At 41.6% G+C, this 26798-nt stretch overlaps 1 protein-coding gene across 3 annotated transcripts in view; it reads right to left on the bottom strand.

Annotated features, from left to right (window-relative positions):
• TNRC6C (trinucleotide repeat containing adaptor 6C) overlaps positions 1–26798 on the bottom strand; it is a 178718-nt gene that overhangs the window by 17201 nt on the left and 134719 nt on the right. For 2 of the 3 annotated variants that reach the window (XM_056550082.1, XM_056550085.1), the window contains 10 exons: positions 20456–20662; positions 19956–20116; positions 19778–19858; positions 19142–19199; positions 18366–18511; positions 7932–8105; positions 6461–6607; positions 3393–3512; positions 2856–2939; positions 1225–1456 (listed from right to left, as the gene is read on the bottom strand). In XM_056550082.1, the coding sequence (XP_056406057.1) occupies positions 1225–1456; positions 2856–2939; positions 3393–3512; positions 6461–6607; positions 7932–8105; positions 18366–18511; positions 19142–19199; positions 19778–19858; positions 19956–20116; positions 20456–20662 (1410 nt within the window). The remainder of the gene's footprint in view (positions 1–1224; positions 1457–2855; positions 2940–3392; positions 3513–6460; positions 6608–7931; positions 8106–18365; positions 18512–19141; positions 19200–19777; positions 19859–19955; positions 20117–20455; positions 20663–26798) is intronic. The other variant, XM_056550083.1, reaches the window with a different exon arrangement.

Genomic DNA, 26798 nt, shown 5'->3' with positions numbered 1-26798 from the left:
CCTTAGAGAGCATTACTGAACAAACAGCAGCATGAAGACCAAGGAGATCACCAAACAGGCTACAAAGCAGGCTTATTTTATAAAAAAATAAAAAAAAATATCCCAAACTTTGAACAATTTACATCCAGAGCTACAATGGAATGGTTCAGATCAAAGCATGTCAATGTCCTAAAATGGCCCAGTCAAAGCATAGACCTAAATCCAATTGAAAATCTATAGCAAGACTTGACAATTGCTGTTCACAGATGGTCTCCATCCAATCTGACTGATCTTCAACTTAGGGGAATAAATTCTTTTGCAAAGCAAAGTAAAAATATTTATTGGTGGTAAAACATGCAAAAAAAGACATGTAATTTTTTCTTTTTTATAGTTTTGCTTGGAGAAAGCAAAGGTGCAGCCATAATAAATAAATATAGCTATTTGTAGTAGCAGACTCTACATAAAATGTCAACTGTAATTTAACATGGTAAAAAATGTCCATTATGTCAGACCATTTAGCCTTACTCCTAGGGGCTATAAGATACACAATCAAAAGGAATCTAGTTCTATAAGTTAAAGTGGTTATCCACAATAAGGTGATTTTAGTACTTACCTGCCAGACAGGAATGGACATGCTTAGGAAGGATCCGTGTCTTGGGACTAAATGGCTATGATGTAATTCCAATATAACGATGCTGATTTATTTTTGTGAAATGGCTAGTTCCTGTTAAGAGTTCACTTCCTACAACTACAGGTCCCAAAATTCCTTGTTTGCAAGTGTGAGGTCACTTTACTCCCTCCCAAACATCAGCCACCCCACCCACTGAAAAACAGGTGTGCTGCTTTCCATGCTTTGCTGTAAACAATAGACCAGTGTTTTCTGACCAGGGTGCCTCCAGCTGAAACTACAATTCCCTGAAGAAAGATCTCCTTCCCACCCAGCAGTCGCTCCACCCATTGAAGCAAAGACAGGCTCATTTAAATCACCTGACTAGTGATGTAAAGTCTCAGGCCACACTGCAACCTGGGAAAACCATGAGACAACACTCATTTTGTATGCCGCCAAAAATAAATATTGGGGCAAAGTGCACATAAGAATTGCAAGACCACCATCAACCAAAAGGTACATACACTATTTTATGAACTACACTAACTTTACAGCCCCTGTAGCATAGTAAAATTTAAAAAAATCCTTGAATACACCTTTAAACAATAATTATACATTAATAATATATTTCTACCTACCAATTGGGTACGGAGAAAAGGTATTAGAAGAAGGCTGCTGCTCTTTGGTGTGCAGGTCAGTCAGGCTTGAACCAGATGGATGGGGGGAAAAGCTGTCCAGGGCTGACTTGCCTGCAGAAGGATGTAATGGTGGATGAGGATGGGAAGGCTGTTGCTTCATGAGCAGGGCCTGGGCAAGCTGGCGCTGATGTTGCTGTATCTGCTGCTGCATGTTATTGATTGTACGTGCAACCTGAAATAAAGAAAATGAGATGTGATACTGACTCAAGATAACCTCATGCAGCAACAGGTGAGAAGAAGACTCCTGGAGAAAGCTGGTGTACCAACAGCACTGCCAGCTAACCCTGCGGCAAAGCAAGAGACCAGCATCTTTGTTAGCATCTTTTTTTTTTAGGAGAGTGCCCTATCAGGGATGTCCTGCTTTGGATATCCCTCTATGTGCCAGAGTGGAGAACTGCTGACAAACAATGGCTGTATCTATAGCAGACTAGGTGTGTCAATATATTACATGGACTGACATTTATCTGATTGGCTGTCCAGTAATACTGCATTTCATTTCCCATACTGTTTTCATATTTATAGGGTTGTAAATAGTGAGACAATTCATTAAAAGATTTTCTAACTACAAAAAGTGATGGCATCTAGCTCGGATATATTGATCTTTGTTGGTCAGACTGCTGAGACCCATAGTTCTTGGCATTGAAGAATATGTAGTGCTGTGTGCTTTAAGTTTTTCCCTGGACACCAGATGTGCAGGAAACTGCAGCACAGTACAAATCACTAGACTGGAAAACCCCTTTAAGAAAAGTTGAAAGAGAATGTTTTTTCTATGCCAATTCATCTGCACATTCTTGCGCCAGGACTGCAGTCCTGGTGATAGCTGTCAGTTTGGGTCATCAGAAGCAAGGTCAGGCTGTGACTTGCACATGTAAGGGTGAATTCACACCCCATTTTAAAGATACAGGAACTGGATCCGGGGGGGCGCTCCCGTATCCCAGCCGGACCCGGCCCTTATCTCATTCATTTCAATGAGCCGGACCGAAAACCACGGCATACCACTTCAGAACCTAATGTGAACCCAGCCTAATACAAATGCAAAAATGTGCAGGTAATACGCTTATGTGAATCTGGTTTTAAAGGGGGGAAGATTGGGTGATAACCTACATCAGTTATTGTGGGTAGGATCTGCTAACCTAGTCTGAGGTCCATGGGAAGATAGGGCTGAACACGATAAGTCATGTACAATCTCTAACTTCTCCAGGAGACAAAAAAAAAGGTGTCTAACACTCACTGTCTACAACAATAAACATGCTAACTTGATGCTGAGCGTACATGTATATCAAGGAAGATGTGGTAAATATCTGTCAGCGTAATGCTGATTCTGCCAACAGCAATGCACACAGCCAGCTTAAAGGATGGCAATTCAGAAGAAAGCAGATTAATTCACAACAGGTCTGTTTTTCACTTGGCAAGTGTAGAAAACTGAGATCACAGGAAGATTTGATTGGCAATAAATAATTGGTACCCAAGGCAATGGCTGAGCCAAGGCAGACATTCGTAGCTATAGGCAATCCAAACAGACAGTCAAGTTTACAGACAAAGCTGGACAGAGATAAGCAGGTTTGACCTACTTGCTGCTCCTGTTGTCTCATGGGTCCGGAAACATTACGCTGAGCCTGTAGCATCTGCTGCTGGAGTTGTAAACGCTGATACGCCTGCAGGTGTATGAGAAATAGGTCAGAGTGTAAAAAACACGGTGTGGGGGGGGGGGGATTTATCAAAACCTGTCCAGAGGAAAAGTTGCTGCGTTGCCCATAGCAACCAGTCAGATCACTTCTTTCATTTTTAACAATGCCTCTGCAAAATGAAAGAAGTGATCTGATTGGTTGCTATGGGCAACTCAGCAACTTTTCCTCTGGACAGGTTTTGATGAATCTCCCCCTGGGCTTCTAACTGCTCTGTTGACTAGAGGCACATTGCCTCAGAAATCATTTGTTTACTAATGACCAAATGCTACAATCATAATTCATATGACTTTCCTTGTGTACACATGAAGGTCTCACACTTTACATGGAAATGACGTTTATCTAAAAGCAAATTGGAAACTGATCCTGAACAGTGCTAGAGTTTTTCTTTTTTAGCATGCGATTCCAATGGTTAATACTTACCAGCTGCAGCTGGTAGAGCTGGTTCAGCATGGTCATATGCTGAGGATTAATTGGCGAGGTTAATAGTGCAGGGTTGAGACCAATGTTTTTTGCTGCAAACTGCAAAAGCTGTGCTTGAACCTGCGTAGTAAGAAAAAAAGAGGGAAGATCACCTTTATTTCACTTGCGTTTTTATGAGTAAATTTAAAGTAACATATGGCATTCATTTACATTTGAATGTTAATGCTCTGCATTAACTGTGTAGGAGGTTTAGTGTATTATGTGTATTACTTCCATTTCCAGTAATACTCCAAGGTCAATAACTAATATTTATTGAGCATAATTGTAGATTATCCATAAAGACTGACCACAGAATTTTAAAAATAACAGATTAAGGTTTTAAAGTAAAAATGTTTATACATAACATGGCTATTCTAAACACCTTCCACTCTCCACTGCCTGTAAATGCCACCATACACATTATTTAACAGTCCTGCCAAACTTGCAGTTTTGGCTGGACCAACTGACTTTCTATGTGTAAATACTAGACTTGTCGCAGATTTTTTGCTCAGAAATATGCACTGCAAATCTGCAGCGGATTAAATCGTCAGCTTCCTCAAATAAATTGACCTGAAGTGAACTTTCAAATCCAAAGCATTGAAAAGTGAAGAGAAAGAGGCAGTGCTTCATTGTGTATTATCACCAATCACAAAAGGCAAGACTCCAAAAAGGTCCACCAGGAAATGCACTTCCTTTTATAGTTGTGCAAAAATCGGCACAACTCTAGTAAACATATATCATAGGATGATCAATGGCGCACCATGTAGATCCACCCATGGATGAAGAGAGCGAGCCAATGAGAGCTTGGACCAAGCCAAGAAGATTTCTACAGAATCAGAGCACAAACAATCATCCGATGTTCACCAAGAGTTGGTTCATTACAGAGACTCCAGCGTTTTGTGTGGTCAAATTTTATTACTATGCAACGCATTTTAGCTCCGTACAATCAGAGCCTTCATCAGGCATATGCACTCATTGAGGGACATTTATCATTATATATATACACACAGTTTTCACTGTCTTTATTGCGTAAAATTTTTTGCGCAATTCAGTTTTTTTGCATTCTTTTTCATAGAAGTTTTACTGTGAAATTCTATGTGGCTGTGTACAGCAGAGCTGTTTATGTAATGTACATCAATTTATCAACTGCGTCTTTAATGTTTACACGCACAAACTTTGCGCAGGTCCCGATTAAATTGCGCAAATATACGCCATCTAGGAGGACACGTAAAAAGCTGTCAAACTGTCCAGCAATATTCAATACAGATTTAGAACCGCCTCCAAATATTTTTGCCATAGATTGACTACTATACTACACTATTTGACAAATATTAACCAAACTTGATCATTTTTAATTTTTTCATGAGCTTTTTCCAAATTTTTTATTTTTTTTTGGCCCGGGCATAACCATTGAGTAGGGATAATCAGCACTAGCCTACTCCTTAATGTCCTAATTTTCTGCTCCAGAGTTTCCCTATTGGGCTCCCCTTTTGTGAAACTGTTCCGCAATATGATAATCTGGTATATTAACTAACCACTCATTTTCAATTTTAATTTTACCAAGCTTGCTTACTCCAGGCATATTTTTTTAAATGTTTTTTATTTTTATTTAAAAAAAATCATTTAAATTTTTTTTTTTTTTTTTTAACAGTTTCTGTTTAACATTTTCATTTAACAGTCTGTGAAGGGCAGCTCTGTGAAGTGTGAGGTAGAGAAGAAGTGCACGGTAGAGCCAGGGGGCGTTTCTATATTTGTGCAACATTTATCAAAAGATGTGCACATTTTTCGTAAATTTTGCACCAAAAAAATGGAAATTAGACAGGCAGTGTAAAAGGGGTAAATCTGTGTCTACAATAGACACCTAATGATAAATGTCCCCCATTGTGATCATCAAATGATTGTTTGCCCTCTGATTCTGAGGAAATCTTCTCAGCTTGGACCGAAATCTAAAGCATGTCAATTTATATCACAGATTTCCCCAGTGAAATCCATGGGGAGAATCAGCACCAAATCCACAACATTTCTGGATTTTTCTGCAGCAAATCAGTCTAGTGTGCCTTTATCCTAATGTGTATGAAGGCATCCTAACTCTACCCAGACAGGTGATGTAGGGGGAAAGATAAATCATGCATGATGGATTTTAGCTTCATGACCCTTTTGTTTTCAGTGAGATAAGTCCCCTCCCCTGATTCCTGATTCATCTAGTAATAATATTCCAGTAAACTAAAAGAGGTATTAGGCTGTAGGACTTAGATCTCAGGGGCTACTGGTTCTCCTAGTAGTGTAGGAAGTCATACAGGCAAAAGTATGGGAAAAATTATGCAAATGGTATAGTTTCTAAAAGTAAGCAAAATGCTCTATAGTGCCGCCTCTAAAAGATAGCTACCCTGTAAGGCCATGTCTGATCCATTAGTTAACCTTGAAAAGCAACTAACTATATCTTACCCGGCTCTGTACTCATGAGGAGCTTAAAAACTTCAAAACAAATATGTCTATAGATGTATGTCTCTGGTTTGGCTGATATTCCTTTTCATGGTGTAAGTTTCTTTAATGGTCAGACAGTGACTAACAGGGCGGCTTGATATAGGTGACGCTGCTGGACTTTGGAATTAGTATATTGATAAGAAGATGCTACCCTTATAGGAGTAAGGGGAATAAGTTGGGAGTTATTCTCTTGCCATACCTCCTTTAGCTGCCCATACACTTTAGATAGGTGGTGGACAAATGCTAGTTCAGCTGACAACTATGCCTCTTAACTTCCTCAACATGGAAAAGAAAATATGACCTTCCTGGCACCAGCTTCTCTTCAATAGGAACAAAGGATTGGTATGTTAAAATTAAACATGTTTAAACCTTGTTTTACCCCGACATCTGCTATTGAGGGACTTTGTTGAGCCCCCCCCCCCATATAAATTAGATGGTTAGCTAATACTGCCAACATTCACATGTGGGCACCTTACTCTAAACATAATATTTATTATGCTCATGCTAAACTAAACAGCATCAAAAATATATAAATGTTAACTAACCTGAGGGGATAAAAACTGAGGCACTTGAGCACGAAGACTAGGCTGGGATGAGCTGAGAGGTTGCACTGGTGGCTGCTGTGGCTGTTGCATGGACCTGGCTTGTGCTGCTCCGCTATTGCCAAACATGCCCAGATTGCCACTCTGTATCTAGATGAAATTTAGTAGTTTGCTTAATATAAACATTGTAAATACAACTACACCATCTTAATGGTAAAATGTAGAACCATGCCGGGGCACATGAAGCTCTGCAATCTTTTACAATATTAAAAGGGGTTATCCGGTTATGCAAAACGTATCCTCTATCCACATGGGATACAACATCTTACATCAGTGAATACATCCCCTACACTGTTATGAATATTTTATTATAATTTTTCCATGTAACAACATTGAAGAAATGACACTCTGCTACAATGTAGTGAGTGCACAGCCTGTATAACAGTGCTTAATGTTGTGTCCCCTCAAAATAACTCAACACACAGCCAATAATGTCTAAACCTTGGCAACAACAATGAGTGCACTCCTAAGTGGAAACGTCCAATATGGGACAGAAGTGTCAATATTTTGTGTGGCCACCATTATTTTCCAGCACAGCCTAAAGCCTCTTGAGCATGGAGTTCGCCAGAGCTTCACAGGTTGCCACTCCTTTTCCACTCCTCCATGATGACATCACAGAGCTGGTGGAGGTTACCGACCTTGTTCTTCTCCAGCTTCTGTTTGAGGATGCCTTACAGATGCCCAATAGAGTTTAGGTCCGGAGATATGCTTGGCCAGTCCATCACCTTTACCCTCAGCTTATTTGGCATAGCAATCGTTTTGGAGGAGTGTTTAGGGTTGTTATGTTGGAATACTGCTCTGCGGCCCAGTCTCCGAAGGTGGGAGGCATACTCTGCTTCAGTATGTCACAGTACATGTTTGCATTAATGGATCCCTCAAAAAAACTGTAGCTCCCCAGGCCAGTAGCGCTAATTCATGTCCAGACAATGACACTCCCACCACCATGCTTGACTCTAGGCAAGGCACACTTGCGGACTGCCGCCCCACACACCTGGCACCAACTGAACTATTATCTTGGTCTTATTGGACCACAGGACATTGTTTCACTAATCCATGTCCTTAGTCTGCTCGTCTTCAGCAAACTGTTTGCCGGCTTCCTTGAGCAATGTAGACCAATTTGAAGCAATGTGTGGCATATGGTCTGAGCACTGACAGGATGACCAACCTACCCCTTCAACCTCTGCAGCAGGGTGAATGACCGGTGGGACCTGGCTGGGGCAGGAAGACGCTGCAGCCAGTGATTGCCTGAGCGGCCTGACAATGCAGAGACTAGTATGTCATGGAAGGTGGTCAAATCACCCGGGCCCGTGATCTTCAGGCACTTATCCCCCCTCCCCAGGTTTTTCATAACCGGAGAACGCCTTTAAGGATATAAAATGTAACACAACATCGAAGACTCCTAGATTAAGGTTACCTGTCTAGAGGAATTCAAGTTCTGCATGTTTAGGCTTGGTGTCATGCCACCAATGGCCTGGTTAGGGAGTGCACTATTTGGATGGGGGAGCTTCAGACTTGGTGAAGGCAAAAATGGTGAAGTAGTGGGCTCTTCCATTAGGCCGCCATCCTGGTTGGAGAGAGAGATGGTGAGCTGGAGTTTATCCATCAGCACCATAGAAAGGAGGCAAAATGAAATTAATTGAATAAACAATGCCATTAGACGATGGTTTACAGTATTTACTTCAAGGTACATTATACTACACTTCTAGATCAAGGAACAAGTAAAGAATGTGATTTTTTGTTGTTGTTAAAAACAAAAGAAAAAAAAAACCACAGAATTAAAGCGTAAAGTAAGTTGAGAGGCAGTAAATCAACACCAATGGTATACTTCAGTATACATTATAGGGTAATCTGGAATTTAGACAAAAAAAAAAAACTTGACAGTAGACTGCAGGGATACTACACATAAAGCAAAAATATAACCCCAATCCTACATCCTAAACATAAAGAATAACACTTTTTTTTTTTACACTGCTGCTCCCAATGTACTCACTCTCTGTGTAGCAACAGTGGGAAAGACTTTATCAGCAGATAGAGATGAGCGAAGTTACAGTGATTCGATTCATCACAAACTTCTCGGCTCGGCAGTTTCTGACTTTAGCCTGCATAAAGTAGTTCAGCTTTCAGATGCTCCGGTGGGCTGGAAAAGGTGGATACAGTCTTAGGAGAGAGCCGAGAAGTTTGTGACGAATCGAATCACTGTAACTTCACTCATCTCTAGCAGCAGACTATGTGGGAAGCTGAATACAGTTGCAATCATGCATTGCTAACATTACTCCAGCACCCACCCTTTTCCATATTTCACAGGGTGCTTAAGAGTGAGTTTCCAGCCAATTGGGCACTTTCTGGAGTGCCCCCTTACTGCTGAGCCTCTTACATTAGTTCACAGTACCCATCCTGTTTCCTAGACAAATACCTTATTTTCTAATAACTCCTGCTGTAACTGAGCATGTGTGACCATCAAGCTGAACTACCAGACATAACCCATCTGTAAACATTTCATTCTGAGTCAGTAAGTGGTAAATCATATTTTAATGACAGATTTACATAAGTAAAGATTTATATTGTATTTATGGCTGCAAAAATTATATATATATATATACACACACACACATATATACAGTAGACATATAAAAACAAGTTATGATTTTTTATGTTTCCACCACACCCCTATTATTACTTGGCGCAGTGTTTCCTAACCAGGGTGCCTCCAGCTGTTGCATAACTAAAACTCCCAGCATGCTGGGAGTTGTAGTTTTGCAACAGCTGGAAGCATCCTAGGAGTTGTAGTTTTGCAACAGCTGGAGGCACCCTGGTTGGTAAACACTTAGCATTTAAAGTGAAACTGTCACCTTCATACGAGGTGCAGGCAACATCAGTTAGGGTATAATGCAATCTAAGAGATGGTCCTTTTCCTTACTTTGCCCGCGGTTTGTGAAGTTATATTCATGCGTTCTTGTAATGCCAGTGAACAGTTGGAAGGGCTGGCCGACTTTCACAGTGGCACGACTCCTCCCCATCCTAACCCGTTCCCAGCATAGAGCCTTGTATGTCAATCAATCAGGACCAGCAAAATAAGGAAAATTACCTTCTCTTAGATCACATTATGCCCTAACTCGTATGGAAGTGAGGGCCACTCTGCTCCACCCCCCCTGACCGTCCGGCTCCCAGCGCAGGAATATGAAGTTACTGTGCGGTGATTCCATATTCCCTGCTGGGACGTCTGATTGATCAGAACCAATCAGAGCTTCCGGCGGGGAATATGACATCACAGCCCTGTAACTTCATATTCCTGCGCTGGGAGCTGGGAAGGCCGGGGAACGGGCGGAGTGCAGTGCCACTCGCTGACTCAAAAAAGAAGTTAAAAATGTCATAGTGGCGGTGTTATGACATTTGTGACTTTTTTTTGCATTTTGCTTATCGATGAACTGGAGCTCGATCATTCAATGACCGTTTTTTACCACGATGAATACAGTTATAGATTTTTGTATTCAAAGCTTTGATTGAACAAAATACTAAAAACCAGGGGGGATACAGATGAAAAACAGGGAGGGGAGGTACATAGCATAGGTATGGGAAACAAGAAGGGGCTAATGGCCCCCTCATAAAGAGAAAGGTGGGTAAATATCAGGACACATGAGATGGCGCTAGACATGAGATCAGAACTATGCACGTGTGCACAGTGGGAGATAAAATATTGTGCTTCCAGAAGGGCATAAATAATTCCCATACAGTTCATATGAAGAGAAAACAAACAATGGCGGAAGAAGGAGACACAACTAGGGAAAAAACAAAACAACAAAGAAAGGGGTGGGGAAGAAGAGTAGGGAGGATAGGGGTAGCTGCACATAGGAGAAAGCTGAGAAGAGGTGCAGGAAGGCCATGTCTCTTGGGGGAAGGAGGCGAAGTCAATCCATGGCCGCCAGCAATTCAGGTATCACTCCGAGGTAGCCCTCAGATCGACCAGGCACTCCTCCAAGCCCTGTATATGCAGTACCTCACAGAGCCAGTCTGTGGTAGTGGGTGGGGAGGAAGACTTGCACCTTGGTATGACCCACCTAGCAGCCGTTAAGAGGTCTGCCAGATCCTTTCAAAGGGGCCCAGGGAATCCCCGGAGGATAGATACAGTGGGGATCAAAAGTTTGCCCCCCAGGTAAAAATTTGTATAATTGTGCATAAAGAAGCCAAGGAAAGATGAAAAAATCTCCAAAAGTCATCAAATTACAGATTAGAGATTCTTATAATATGTCAACAAAAGTTAGATTTAATTTCCATTGTTTACACTTTCAAAATAACAGAAAACAAAAAATGGCATCTGCAAAAGTTTGGGCACCCTGCAGAATTTATAGCATGCAATGCCCCCTTTGCAAAGCTTGAGACCTGCCAGTGTCATGTATCGTTCTCAATCATCATCTGGGATGACCAGGTGATATCAATCTCAAAGGTTTTAAATGCCCAGACTCATCTGACCTTGCCCCAACAATCAGCACCATGGGTTCTTCTAAGCAGTTGTCTAGAAATCTGAAACTGAAAATAGTTGACGCTCACAAAGCTGGAGAAGGCTATAAGAAGATAGCAAAACGTTTTCAGATGTCAATATCCTCTGTTTGGAATGTAGTTAAGAAATGGCAGTCATCAGGAACAGCAGAAGTTAAAGCAAGATCTGGAAGACCAAGAAAAATATCAGACAGAACAGCTCGCAGGATTGTGAGAAAAACTATTCAAAACCCACGTTTCACTGCACAATCCCTCCAGAAAGATCTGGCAGACACTGAAGTTGTGGTACACTATTCGACTATAAAGAGATACTTGTACAAATATGGTCTTCATGGAAGAGTCATCAGAAGAAAATCTCTTCTACGTCCTCACCACAAAAATCAGCGTTTGAACTTTGCAAATGAACATATAGACAAGCCTGATGCATTTTGGAAACAAGTTCTGTGGGCCGATTAGGTTAAAATTTAACTTTTTGGCAAAGGTACTTCTGGAGAAAAAAGGGAACAGAATTTAATGAAAAGAACCTCTGTCCAACTGTTAAGAATGGGGTGGATCTATCATACTTTGGGGTTGTATTGCAGCACATTTTGGATGCTAACTTGATGTCATCTGTGAAAAAGCTGAAGTTAAAGAGAGGATGGCTTCTACAAATGGATTATGATCCTAAACACACCTCGAAATCCACGGGGGATTACATCAAGAGGCGTAAATTGAAGGTTTTGCCATGGCCTTCACAATCTCCTGACCTCAACATAATTGAAAATCTATGGATAGCCTTTAAAAGAGCAGTGTGTGACAGACAGCCCAGAAATCTCAAAGAACTGGAAGACTTTTGTAAGGAAGAATGGGCAACGATACCTTAAACAAGAATTGAAAGACTCTTGGCTGGCTACAAAAAGCGTTTACAAGCTGTACAAGATTTTAACTCTGCAGAGTGCCCAAACTTTTGCAGATGCCATTTTTTGTTTTCTGTTATTTTGAAAGTGTAAATGATGGAAATTAAATCTAACTTTTGTGGACATATTATAAGAATGTCTAATCTGTAATTTGATGCCTTTTGGAGATTCTTCCATCTTTCCTTGGCTTCTTTCTATGCACATTAATACAAATTTTTACCTAGGGTGCCCAAACTTTTGATCCCCCAATGTAGAAGCAGGACAGATGGGGAGGAGGACAGATGGGTTCCTGTGATATCGGCAATGAATTTCTGCAGGGCCACTGCAAAGGAAGACTTATGGCAAAGCAGAAAGGAGGTATCCCATTTAGGAAACCTCTAGGAGATGTTCCTGGAAGAAAATCCGGGTTACCTTTCAGAAAGATTAAGAGACCTAGGGACTTGAACAGACGGGTTTTAGATAGGTGTCGTAAACACAATTGAAGAACCATATGTGAGACAAAGGGAAGAGGGGCCATAGTCCTCCTGGCCTAGTAGGCAGGGCAGATCCAAGGGATGGACATGAGAGGGAGCAGGGATACAGCTTACAAAAAAAAATGCACCCAAAATTTAGCATGGGCGAAGTGGAATAAGTCTGGAATGTGAGTGGCAGAGGCAGCCAGGTAGTAGGAGTAGGGGTAAGGGAAAGCAAAACCTCCATCAAGTTTAGGCTGGGAAGAGCGTGTCTTTGGCAATCCTATGGTGGGAGTTGGACCAAATGAATCAGGTGAAGAAACTAGTCAGGGGTCAGAAAAAGGTGCGTGGGAGTACCACCAGGAGCGTCTGAAACAGGTACAATAGGTGGATTTCAAAACGTTCAATCCAGGAAAAAACATTACGGCCCTATTTAAGAAGGTCCGATTTAAAGCGGCAATCAGCGGGGTGAGTTTCATGTCAACAATATGAGAGAGGTCGCTGGGGATAGCAGCTCCTAAGTAGCTAAATGAGTCCGGTGAACGGGAACAATACACTCAATCACTGGACCAAGAGAGAGTCAAGGCCACACTCTTGGTAAAATTAATTTTGTAATTGTATAAAGTGGGGTACACTTTCCTCAAGTCTGGGCTTGATTGTCAACAATAAATGGGTGTACATAAAATATGTGAAAAATGATGTAGATCCAGTGAATTAATTTAAAACAATTTATTATTACAATGATAGTGCTTGTGGTGTCCTTTGTAGGGCCCTTACATCGGACTCACCACGATAAGTAAGGTAGTGAATGTATAAAATATTCAAACAATGAAATGAAATAAAATAGACATATAACATACAGAGTAAAAAAGTGCTGGTATCCCAGTGTGGCAAATAGTCTGTAGCGCTTATAGATGTATGCACGGAGATCATGCCTTGTATGGCTGATTACAAATAGTCTGAGTAGCAATGTCTCTGTATAGCTCGTATCTGGTCAGGATACTGCATGGCAGCGTGTTGGTAAGGGGTTAAAATCAATGCGCTCTGCAGCGCTGGGGTTTCCTTGTGTGTATCCCACTCTACCCCGGAGGCACAGGGATAGAGATTAGTGATTGGGATATAGATAGTCTCTTAATTGTAATCCTGTGGGTGCATGAGGCTGCGCTCTGCAGTGCTGGAGGCCCCTCAAATGTGGACCACTCTACCCTGGCGGCACAGGGAAAGTTTTGAGTGGATTTGGGGATTTGGCACACTTCGCCTCTTACCAGCAATGTCCTGGAGCCTGGTTGCCGTAAATGATGAGGGGGGGGAATGATGGGGGACATAATGAGACAGGGTGGGTGATGATGAGACAGGGGGAAATGATGATGGGGGAGGCACTAAAGGCTTAATGTCTGTATGGCTAGTGGTGGTCTATGACAGGGGGAGATGGTGAGACATGAGTGGGATGATGAGACATGGGGGGGGTGGCAATGAGAGGGGTAAATGGGGCACAGGGACTGATAAAAGGGAAGGAATGATGTGGCACTGGAGGGGACGGGACCAAACTGAGGTACCACCTCAATGTCCGCCTTCACAACTTGCAAGTCTTGATGCCAGGCGAGCTTGGGATCAGATGCAAGGAAGGACGGATCCTGCTAAGTCAGGAGGAACTCCAGGAGAGCCTGTATCTCCAGTAAACCACATAGCAGCCGATGAGGCAACAGGGAGAGAAAAAGCCACTTCCACAAGTGGTTCCGCAGCATCCTGCGGCTAAGAAGAATCGCTAGTGGAGCTCCAGGATGGGTTGGTATCTGCTCAGGTTCCTCATCCCCCGGGCAGCTGGAGGACTGAGCAGGGTCCATGGGTACCGGAGGACATGTGGCCGGAGAGAGCAGAGCCATCCGTGGGAGGAGCCAAGTCCTCATCCGGGGTAAGACTGAGGCTGTGCCTCACTATAGGGGTCTGGAGGTGAGGCAGGTTCCGGCAGGGTAAAATCAATGAGGAACACACTCGGAGCAGACAGGGATGCGCTCACTCCACTCACCGGCTGATGTCCTGTTGGGAAGGTGCTGGGAAGGTGCAGGAGAGAGCCGGAGGGCCGCATTAAGACAGCCCTCCTTTCTTGTAAGGAGGCAGGGCAGTGGGGTCAGGAGCTTCAGGGCAAGATGGCGTCACCTGAGAGCTGTCTGAGCCTCGTCAGCGAGAGTCAGCTGCCTTAAAGGAGAACTCCAGAATATAAAAATTGTCCTCCTTACTCCTGGCAGAAAAAAAATAAAGATGTACATACCTTCCTTCGCTGCCCCCGGGGCCTCCGGTAACCGGCTCCGGTCTCCACCGCGATCCTCTTCCTGGTTGCCGGCGGTCGGCGAGTCATACTGCACTCAGCCAATCACCGGCCGCAGTGAAGTCCCGACTCGGTCGGCGATAGGCTGAGCAGCAGTGTGACGTTTTCGTCCCCGGCAGCAGGTGCCGGTGTAGTGAAGAATTTTGTGTCTTGAAGAGTTCTCACACTCCCCATCCACCGGCAACCAGGAAGAGGATCGTGGAGGAGGCCGGAAGCCGGTTACTGGAGGCCCCAGGGGGGCGAAGGAAAGTATGTACATCTTTATTTTTTCACTGCCGGCAGTATGGAGGATCATTTTTATATTCTGGAGTTCTCCTTTAAATAGTTAGAGAAAAAAGAAAGGTAACTCCGATTGGGGAGGCAACTTGGGCATATTAGAGGAGCCCCTGTTCCGTCTGGGGCCCATGGTGCAGCATTAAACTCCCTTATTACTGCTGTCAGGGATGGAGCTTAGCGAGGAGATATCGACTCTCACTGCATCGCAGGCAACGATCCCCCCTCCCATTATAGATTTTTATTGTTAATACCGAATAATCATTGCAGCTCTTGTATACTTTCTATCATTACAAAAAAAAAAAAATGCAGTTGCGAACCAGTGCTTTTTGTTTCATCCCAGCTCCATCGTATCAATACATTTCAGTACTGCAGTTGGGTCATGTGATTCCTAGCCTGACAACCAGAAAAGTCCATGCTTAAAGGGGTATTCCAGATTTTTTTTTATATCAAATGGCATCAGAAAGTTAAACAGATTTGTAAATTAATTCTATTAAAAATCGTAATCCTTTCAGTAGTTATCAGCTGTTGAAGTTGAGTTGTTCTTTTCTTTCTGACCACAGTCCTCTCTGCTAACACCTCTGCTTAATGTTGCAGATGTGGGAGGTTGGAATCCCAGCACGGATTTCCTAAACCTTCCCGTGGATGACGACTTCGGTGCTGGAGCGCTACACCGGCGTGGTTAAACAGCAGTCGGAGAGGGTGCAGAGATATAGTGACAACTTTTTATTATATTCATAAAAAGTACTGGTGCTCAGTTGGACAACGCGTTTCGGAGGGGCTCCCTCCTTCCTCAGGTCCGCATTCACCTCTGCTTGTCTCAGGAACTGTCCAGAGTAGGAGCAAATCCCCATAGCCAACCTCTAATGCTTTGGACAGTTCCTTAGACAAGCAGAGGTGTCAGCAGAGAGCACTGTTGTCAGATGGAAAATAACTCTAATTCAGCAGCTGATAACTACTGGAAGGATTAAGATTTTTTAATAGAAGTAATTTACAAATCTGTTTAACTTTCTGATGTCAACTGTTATAAATAAAAAAAAATTCCTGGAATACCCCATGTCAAGAGGCCAGTCTCTCATGTATGACTAATTTCCTGTAAACTACAAGATTAAATCATCACCTAGATGATCATCAGATCCATCCTGGCAGCTAGAAGGCCCCTTCACTCCAAACTCCACCCTCTTTGGTCATCTGAAATTCCCCCTATGTACAGAATGCTACTGAAGATCTAATTTCTACCAAAAGGGACCAGGAGTGCATTCCTATAGTAGGTGAGTCAATACACTGATCTGTTGCAGAATTATATAACTCCCTTGACTAGTGCTGCCTGTCTCTTCTGGGTACAGATTCTCTAGTTTATCCTAGGAGATGTAGTCAGATATCGGACTGCTTCTAAGAGCCAACAGAGAGAAAGGCAGGATGACTGAAGCTGCATTTCATATGATACTCAATAGTGCAAGTAAGCTAAGAAAAGTTTTATGTCACAGATCTATCACTTGCATCACTTGGATAGGATGTAGTGCAAATGCAGTGATTAGACTTTACCCCCTTCTGCCTCTGAAGAGCCAGAGGCATCATGTGAAATGTAGGTGAGTAGAAATCGTAAACAAGAAGGAAGACAACTATGCATGCTGCACTAAAAACTGTACATTATTTCCTAATAATAGCCAATATAAATAAAAAAAAATGAGAGCTTCTGTAATATAGATTTATCCACAAACAACAGTCCACAACCCTTCATATGTTTCAAGATGACCTTCATAGACAAGTAACTGTGGTTCCATTAACAACCTTAATTAAATAAGTTTTATTTCCTACTTCAGCCTATTTTTATTTTTTATTTTTATTGCAGTCTTAAGGCTTTTGCTTTCTATAAGAAGAAAGCGTTAACAGCAGCTTGAGAAGTCGGCAGAGTTTAGTCACCAGGGATTTCTCATGACCTAATAGTTGTGCTGACATTTAGGAGAAGACAAGCACATGGCCAGAAGTCTGTGTTTTTCTACTGCTCAGCTGTTCACTGTACAGAACATTAATCCTTCGCTTCACCCCCCACAACCTAGATTCTGCAGGACAGCAGACATCAAGTCGTATCAGAGTGTGAAGCCAACTCAAGTATCTTTGACACAGCCAAATGCACAAACAGCACCAGCCAGTAATATACCCAACAGCCATTCCTACAGAATGTTCCAACTCTGTCTACACAAGGGAAGTCAGCATGCAGTGCAGCATTTACAGTAGACAAAGCTCACAGATTTTCAGCTTGCTGCATTAGAGACAAACATTTTCCAATCCATTAACCCAACTCTACCCACAACTCACAAAAATTGTATATTAAAGAAAATCTGTCACCGATATCACCCACACTAACCTGTTAGACTTGTAAGAATGGGTGTGTCAGGGGTTTTATACCCAAAATAAATCAAAGGTCTCACTGATCAAAACAATATGTACCTCGTTCTAATCAGTCATTCTGCTTATTCATGGTATGCTAATGAGCTGCTTGGGGCATGGGCTTTCCCGGACATGGTGACATCACTGGTGTCGAGTCGGAGTTCCGCCCAGCTCATCAATATTCATATTCCCCCCTTTCCTGCTCACTTTCTTTATTTTACACAGTTTCACTGCTATATCAGCGAGAGAGCGAGCAGGGAGGGGGAATATGAATATTGATGAGCGGCAGAGCGCCGACTCGGCACTAGTGATGTCACCGTGCTCGGGGAAGCAAGCATAGTTCCACTAATGCCCCAAGCAGCTTATTAGCATACCATGAAACAGCAGAATAACAACAGAACGCTGTATCGTTTTGATCAGTGTCACCTACACTACAAGCATGTATAATAGGTTAGTGCAGGGGATGCTGATGAAAGATTTCCTTTAAACATTTTATAGGTAAAAATTATTTAAAAATAAAATAAAGGCAGTCTACAAATCAGAAATGTGTGTAGAAAAAATGTATTTTGGCTATTTTAGTTGCTGTGGGATTCTAGTTACAAGCTGGCATGTACTGAGGTGTACGTGCTGCTCGGGCAAAACCATGCGTTACATGATACTTCATGTCTAAGGTTAAGGAGAAGAAAAGAGAAGGGAGGAAAATGTTAATACCTCTTGCCAGGGCACATATAAAGAGAATATGGAGAACTAACAAAACTAAAACCCCAACTACTTAGAGCAAACTATAAGAATTGCAATTTATTATTAGAGCAGTTTATAAAATAAAAGATCTGATCGGTTAACATGGCTGATTGTTTTGTTACCCTGACCAGCCCCTGCATAAGGAGGGCTTTTTTGTTGGCATTAGGAATCTTTTTTTTCTTTTCAGATACTGTCTGTAAATTCAACTTCTTATAACTTCTTATAATACTCCAAGTCTATGAATATGGTTTCTAATACCAGAAACTTCCAACTACCTTGTCTAGGAAAGTAGGGCGGTCCATGGAAGACTCTTTGGAGATCGGTGGTGGGCGGCAGCTCATAGGTTTGGCGACCATAGCATTATAGTCAGCCATTCCCATTCCACGCTTGTCCATTTCCACCTTCTTTTCCAGGAGAGCACCTGCAAAGTAAGTAACAACAGAATAGAATCCCAGTAGATTTTCAGTGTCCCTGGAATAATGGTGTTTATCTACTAAGACATTTATGACTTCTCCTGTAAGTTGGTGAAACATTCTATGATCACTGGGTGTCTAAACACCAGGGCACCTACAAATCAATAACACAGAAGCAGTCTATGAGTGCCCCTTATGATTGAAGCAATGGTGACCACTGATTCCTTCACTTCTATAGAACTGAGGTCAGGCTCAGCTATTGCTGCCAGTCCCACAGCCACTGAATGGAGTGCACTTCACAAAAGCATACTACTGCTCCATTCACATGAGGCACTTGGGGACCACTAATCTCTTGATCAGTGTAGGTCCCGGTGGTTGGCCCCCCCAGTGATAAAACAGTTATCACTTATTATCTCTGGGGGTTAGGTGATAAATGTTGTTAAAGAGCCAACCCCTTAAAGTTGATATATTCTGATTCTATTTATTTCTACATTAAGCTACAGCTTTGTCTTGAACTTATGTATTACACAATTTTATGAACGCTATGTTCCTAGTTGAAAATGATTATGCAGTCATAGACAATTGATGACCACATAGACCACCTTGTCAGTCCTTCTCATGCCTCCCAATATACTCACTCATGGCCTGGTCTAGGTTCATGTTGTTACTCTTCAAGGCCTCCTCCGCAGGCTCTTTCTGTGGAGAAAAACTATCTTCAGCAGTCTATACTACTAGCAAAAAGTTAAACCATTTCTAATATTAGTAAAGGGGTTTTATGACCTTTTAAAGAAGGTCAGAAAAAAAAAAGTCGCTATGGCAGCTGGGTTCTGGTCATGGCAGTGGGCTATTATGTGTTACTTGCTATTCAACTCTGGTCAAATATAGAGATTGCAGACAGGAAGAGGGTAACCTTCAGAAGCCAGGCAGAAAACCAATTAATTATTTGATTATTTTATAAGGACATTTCCATTTACTCCTGCACTAAAATGGAGAAGTACAATTTATGCTCAGGATCAGTTACAAAAATAAAAAATTCTTACATAAATGTAAAAGATAGACCATTCCAAGATATAAATGGCAGACCACAAGCAGGTACGCATTATGCATTTAATCCTGCAGATCATTCACTTGTGAATTTTGTTAAGGAAGAGAAAACAAAGATACTAAGTGCCAAATAGCACTGTGATACCTTCACTCTCAAGATCTGTAAGAGTTCCAGACACCGGACCCTCACTGATAATAAAGTGATGGCCACACCTCCACGGCAAACTTACCGGAAAGCCCATGTCAGTAAGCTGTTTGGTCAATCGGGTCATAATCCAGGCCTCATCAGACTTATTTGGGGTCTTCATGCCCTGTGGTAATAGAAGTGCCAAGAAAAAAACTACATTCACAAAACAGGTTTTGATCACAAACATTGCTATTGGAAGCCATTACTTCCTGTACACATACCTTTGAAAGTCCTTTCTTGGGGCCATTACCCCAAGAATTGCAGGATGATTTACTCTCTTGGGAAGCAGCGTTACTCCACATATCAGTTTCCTCATCCTCCCACTGACTGAGCCCGACATCCTCTCCTCCATTTCCCCAGCTTTCTTGCATAGATTTTGGAGCTAAATTTGGGAAACCAAATGTAAACATATAAAATGTTGTGTTACACTGTTGGTATATTCTAGAAAAAAGTATAAAAATACAAAGTCAGAAAAAATGTAGCTAATAAAATTAGAAAATCCCATGTAGGGCCTGGGCTCTACTTCTAGTAGAGGACATTCATTGATTCAAGCAGAACACCTAGTTTGTTCTCAATTAATTCTCAAGCAACTCACATGCACTGAATATGGAAGCAATTCAGGGGACTTGGACAATTGTCACTAGTCATAACATCACAAAAGCATTAAAATCTAACTTTAATAGATAGTTTTCATATTTTAAGAAGAATCAGTGGTGCACACCTGGTTTGCACAGCACAGGGGCAGCAGTTTGAGCACTTGTCCTCCCATAAGATCCAGGAGGTTCTGTGGAGCCATCCACCCATCCTGAACCACTATTAGAAGGCTTGCCCCATGCTGATGTCCCATTGTCAACTGTAGCAGATGGAGATGGAGGTTCCCCCCAAGAGGACTCCGCCTTAGATTGGACAGGGGGCATATCTCCCCAGCCTGCAAATAAAACTAAATAGTTTAGTTTACAACAGAGACTTTTTGTCAGTAACATAAACAACATTTTAGAATTTGTTATTTAACAGTATCATCCTATAATGGGGCTCGGCATCTTTTTTTTTTGTTGCCTAAATGCATTCACCATGAGTAGGGCTGAACTGCAATACCGGACATACTCAATAAGGATGGGGATGAACACATTTGCTTTTATGTCATGGACAGCCCCTTAAAGCATGCATACATTTAGCATCATCTTGGATGTGGGAGTGGGAGATAAGAATGAAGATGGAAATTGAGGAAAATTCTCATTTTTTGTGGGCTTGGAAAATCTACATACTGCAGGAGGTGGGCACATTATTACATAAGCTTGTGAGATCTTCTAGAGTGAATCTGTTTTAGGGTACATACACACATGCATATTTTCTGCAGTAGATTTTGCTACCCTAAGAAGTCAATGGGCAGCAAAATCTGCAGCAGAAAATCTGCATGTGTGACTGTACCCTTAAGCAGGATACATTATGAAAGCATGTACAGGCTATTTCTGATTGTTCTATGATTTCTTCTCTATTCTGGAACACAGACACCATTAATGCCGCTTTGCTGTCCAGAACATTATTTTTCTTTTTGTTACATTACTACGGTCAAGTCACTATGTCAGCTGGGTTCTGGTCATGGCATTGAGCTGTTTATTATGTGTCATTTACCATTCAACTATACAGACTGCAGACAGAAAGAGGGTTACCATTAGAAGCCAGGCAGAAAAATCAATGAACCAGCAAATGATTTAAGAATTTTGTAAGGACATTTCCATTCACTCCTGCGCTAAAATGGAGAAGTACAGTTTATGCTCAAACAACAACATCATTTCTTACATAAAGTTAAGATAGACTTCCTGTACCATGCCAAGATATCAGTGAGAGACCACATGCAGGTACGCATTTATGTATTTAATCTAGCTTTGTGTAACTACAGGTACTTCAGCTTGCATTACTTTATTTAAAGGGGTACTCCGGTGAAAACCTTTTTTCTTTTAAATCAACTGGTGGCAGAAAGTTAAACATATTTGTAAATTACTTCTATTAAAAAATCTTAATCCTTCCAGTACTTATTAGCTGCTTATTGCTACTGAGGAAATTCCTTTCTTTTTGGAACACTGATGACATCACAAGCACAGTGCTCTCTGCTGACATCTCTGTCCATTTTAGCAACCATGCATAGTAGATGTATGCTAAGGGCAGCATGGTGGCTCAGTGGTTAGCACTGCTGCCTTGCAGTGCTGGGGACTTGGGTTCAAATCCCACTAAGGACAACAATAAATAAAGCGGTATTATTATTATAATAATGTCAGCAGAGAGAACTGTGCTCGTGATGTCATCAGAGAGCATTCCAAAAAGAAAAGAATTTCCTCTGTAGTATTCAGCAGCTAATAAGTACAGGAAGGATTACGATTTTTTTTTTTATAGAAGTAATTTACAAATATGTTTAACTTTCTGCCACCAGTTGATTTAAAAGAAAAAAGGTTTTCACCGGAGTACCCCTTTAACTGTCCTAAAGCACCAATATGAAATTCATTGCATCTGGTTCTAAGTATTAAAAGGAGCAGCTCTGTTTGTAGGTCTTACTCTAAACACGGATGACCAGTATGCCTATTAGGGTTAGGCTACGTTCACATAAGTTTCTGGCGCATACACCAAACGTATGCATAGAGCTCCATTTAACCTATGAGAGGCAAATGTATCCTTTAGGCATCTCCAGGACTAGTATGCCTCAATATAACTTTTTCTTCATTGTATAGGATAGCATAGTCAGCTGTGCTTTAGTATACAGAGGCATCAATATATATCATTCTCCTTGTTATACACTGAGAAGTATTCCCAAAATACAGTTCAATTACGTTAACAAATACCAATGGTGATAACTGGGTGGGAGAGGTTAGCACATACTGGAGGTTTATTCTTCTGGTTATGAGTGATTTAGGCCTTGGTTTATCATTGGTAAATCCATGTTCAGCAATAGGTTCTCTATGTAAAAGAAGAAATGTTCTCGACTGTTGTAGATACTCAACGATGAATGACTCAACAACCAGCATCGGAAATAGCATAAACACTGGTTGAATATGAACCAAATTGACAGGTGTCTGGGCTCCTCACTGCATGCACTCCCTAATCTGTAGATACCACATGACATTTCCTGACATTCTTTATATACATTTCATTTTCTCACACCAGCATTTCCTTCCTCATGCCATATGCCACTCATGAGTTCATTGCCAGCAAACCTATACTGCGGCTTAAGAAGCATGTTAAAGGGGTATTCCAGGAAAAAAAAATAATTATATCAACTGGCTCCAGAAAGTTAAACAGATTTGTAAATTACTTCTATTAAAACATCTTAATCCTTTCAATAATTATCAGCTGCTCAAGTTGAGTTGTTGTTTTCTGTCTGACAACAGTGCTCTTTTCTGACATCTCTGCTTGTCTCAGGAACTGCACAGAGTAGAAGAGGTTTGCTATGGGGATTTGCTTCTAAACTGGGCAGTTCCCGAGACAAATGTCATCAGAGAGCACTTAGATAGAAAAGAACAACTCAACTTCAGCAGGTCATGAGTCCTGAAAGGATCAAGATTTTTTTTTCATATATATATATATTTTTTTTTTACATGCAGCTTTTGATCAGCAACAATGTAAACAGTGGGTGTCCTGATGACACAGAAATGCAGACATGGAGGACCACAAAAGCGCATCATAATGGTTTAGGGAGAAACTAAAATGGAATCCAAGGAAGCATCCTTACAGAGTATGGGGGCACTAAGGATCCTCAATGTGTAGGTGTTCTATTAAAGTGTGCCACACAAACATAGCATTAAGACATTGTAAGAAGTGTAAAGCAGCTACATTACTATATGGGGACACTAAGGGGCACCAGTACTGTATGCTGCACAAAAGAGGAACTATTACAGTGTGTGTAAGAGGTCTAAATGGGCACAAAGGGGGCATTTCTACAATAAAGGGCACTCTTCATCACAACTGTTTTTGGGGGCATTAGGATGGGACATTTGTTGAAAGGTTGTTGGTACAGTGGAGAGAGAAAAAACATCTGAATAGAGACCTATAGGAACTAATGTATTCACATAATGGAGTGCGGTGTAGAACTGGTGTGTGACCTCTCTACCATGACATTATTGGTTTCATTGGTCTTTGTGGTAGTTATACGTGATCATGATCTGGAGGCATGATCCTTCAATGTTTTCTCCCCTGCACAATGACACCATACTGGGATTGGGCATACAGAAACAAGGATAAGGCAGGGTTAGAGGCAAGCCCTAAAAATTGCTGCTGCATTAACCTTCTTTATATTTTTGCTACAGCGAGGAACATGAAAACAACTAAAATTGCATTGAAATGTGGTCTTGGGGAGTGGCCTTCTTAAAGAAAATGGGCATAATGTATAATGTATGGTAGACATAAAATTCATCACATGAAAATCTAGTCAGGATAAGTATGTGGCCTTGTCAAAGAATTTTTTTTAATGAAAGTTTTACTTATTGTGGTGTACACAAATAGACTGTCTTTTAGATATACACTATCTAAAGGGGAACCCGTTCAGTAAACTTCAGTCTACAATGAAAGGTTTCTTATGCTTTAAAGGAAAACTGTCAGGTTGTTCACCCACACTAAACCCAATAGACTGGGTTATATAGTGTGGGTGACAAAGATTCAAACGAGCAGTCACTTATTTATTTTCGCCAACTGGCCGCCGAGATATCTTGTTCTGAAGTTCCAGGATTTAAGATAAGAATAAGCGCACTGAGGGCATCTCTCTTGCTGGCTGGCTGCGTCTCGCTCCCGTAGTATGGCTCCTAAGCTCACCCCTCCACTATGCATTGGATAAAAAAAAATAAAAAAAATAAAAAAACATCCTAGTGACGTGGAGTCCCACATCACGTGATCGCAGCGCCCTGTCTGAAGAACGCATGCGCCGCTATATTTTCCCCAGCGCAGAACGTGATAGCCGGGGAAAATATAGCTGCGCATGCGCTATTCAGACAGGGCGCTGCGATCACGTGATGTGGGACTCCCCGTCACTAGGATGTTTTGTTGAATCCAATGCATATGCATAGTGGAGGGGCGGGCTTAGGAGCCATACTACGGGAGCGAGAGGGGGCCAGCCGGCGGGAGAGACGCCTTCAGTGCGCTTATTCTTATTAGAAATTCCGGAACTTCAGAAATAGATATCTCTGCGGCCAGCAGGCTAAAACACGTTAGTGACCCCTCATTTGAATCCTGTTTATCCACACTATAACCCAGTCTATTGGATTTAGTGTGAGTGAACAGGCTGACAGTTTTCCTTTAAAAGGCACATATGGATGTGGAGACCATTTTAGACAGCTTGGGAAGGACATTTAAGCCGGCTAAGAACAAAGAGGTAGCGTCTTAATAAGCAGATCTACCTTTCTCTAATCCTGCCAGTGCTTTCAAAAGGGAACAAACAGCCGGTGTCTGTCACTATGGAGGTGACATTGATACGTTGGCCATCCTGACATTACCAATTTAAGTCTGAGGTGATTCAGTTTTAAAAAAATAAATAAAAAGGATATACTCCTGTTAAAGGCTACATGTTGTCCTTTTGCATGCTTACAAAAACTAAGCTGCATGTATGTCTTTAGAAGGAAAAAAAAAGGTCTTGTAAACATATAACTATTTGATACAAAGCTTTCTCACAGTTTTAATAGGTAATCCACTCTTTTAAAGAATTGTCCAAAATATCATTAAATAAAAAAAAACATTTATTCACATGTTTGATTCAGTGCTGAAACAGGACTGCAGCCAATCAGAGGCCTCAGTGGTTGCATGTCGTACTATTGGCATCACCACTAAGCAATGAAAGCCATAATGCCAGTAGTACGCCAGCCACTAATAAACAAACACTGGGGCGCCATCTAAAGCCTCTGGGTTGGATCCCACTGAAATTGAACAGGTAAATAAATGTTCTTGTGTGACTTGACGTTAGTACCCCTTTAAGGCCACTTTCACACGCCAGTATTTTGTACCAGTACGTGTAAGGTAAAAAGAGAAGCAAACATAGGAAAAAAGACTTTCACCTCTTAAATACTGTGAAATGTGGACCAAAACATTGCTGTGTGAAAGTGGCCTTTGTGCCACTTCTGCTGCTTCTCCAGTACCATTGCACCGGTCTCCTGTCCTCCGGCCCCGGTCTTCTATAGACTTCTGCAGCCCAACAAATAACACTGCGCTGAGCTAAACGGCAGGGCGCAGTGATGGCCAACCTCGGCCGGTGATAGGCTGAGCAGCAGTGTGATTTAACCACCATAAAGAAGGCGGGGCCCATTACATGACACTGCCTGTCAGCCTATCACCAGCCGGGGGCGGGGCATCACTGCAGAAGAGTGATACCAGTGGCACTAGGGGAGCGGCTGAAGTTAATTTAAGGTTTGTTATTTTTATTGTGGCAGCCCAAAAATAAAATAATAATTACTGGATAACCCCTTTGGAACACAGCCTATTTTGGTCTTGTGGACACAGCAAATATTCACTTTAGAATTTTTATATTTTTCCCTGCTCGTCTTTAACCCCTTAAGGACCCAGCCCAAATATACCTTTAGGACCCGGCCATTTTTTTTAACATCTGACCACTGTCACTTCAAGCATTAATAACTCTGGGATGCTTTTACCTTTCATTCTGATTCCGAGATTGTTTTTTCATGACATATTCTACTTTATGTTAGTGGTAAAATTTTGTCCATACTTGTATCAGTTCTTGGTGAAAAATTCCAAAATTTGATGAAAAAATTTAAAATTTTGCTTTTTTTAAACTTTGAAGCTCTCTGCCTATAAGGAAAATGGATATACCAAATAAATTATACATTGATTCACATATACAATATGTCTACTTTATGTTTGCATCATAAAGTTTACATGTTTTTACTTTTGGAAGACATCAGAGGGCTTCAAAGTTCAGCAGCAATTTTCACATTTTTCACAAAAATTTCAAAATCGGAATTTTCAGGGACCAGTTCAGTTTTGAAGTGGATTTGAAGGGCCTTCATATCAGAAATACCCCATAAATGACCCCATTATAAAAACTGCACCCCCCAAAGTATCCAAAATGACATTCA

Source organism: Hyla sarda, chromosome 13, assembly GCF_029499605.1.
Source record: "Hyla sarda isolate aHylSar1 chromosome 13, aHylSar1.hap1, whole genome shotgun sequence".
Classification (NCBI taxonomy): Eukaryota; Metazoa; Chordata; class Amphibia; order Anura; family Hylidae; genus Hyla; species Hyla sarda.
Note: the sequence above shows the minus strand (reverse complement) of the source record. Positions and strands in the feature narration are given on the sequence as shown.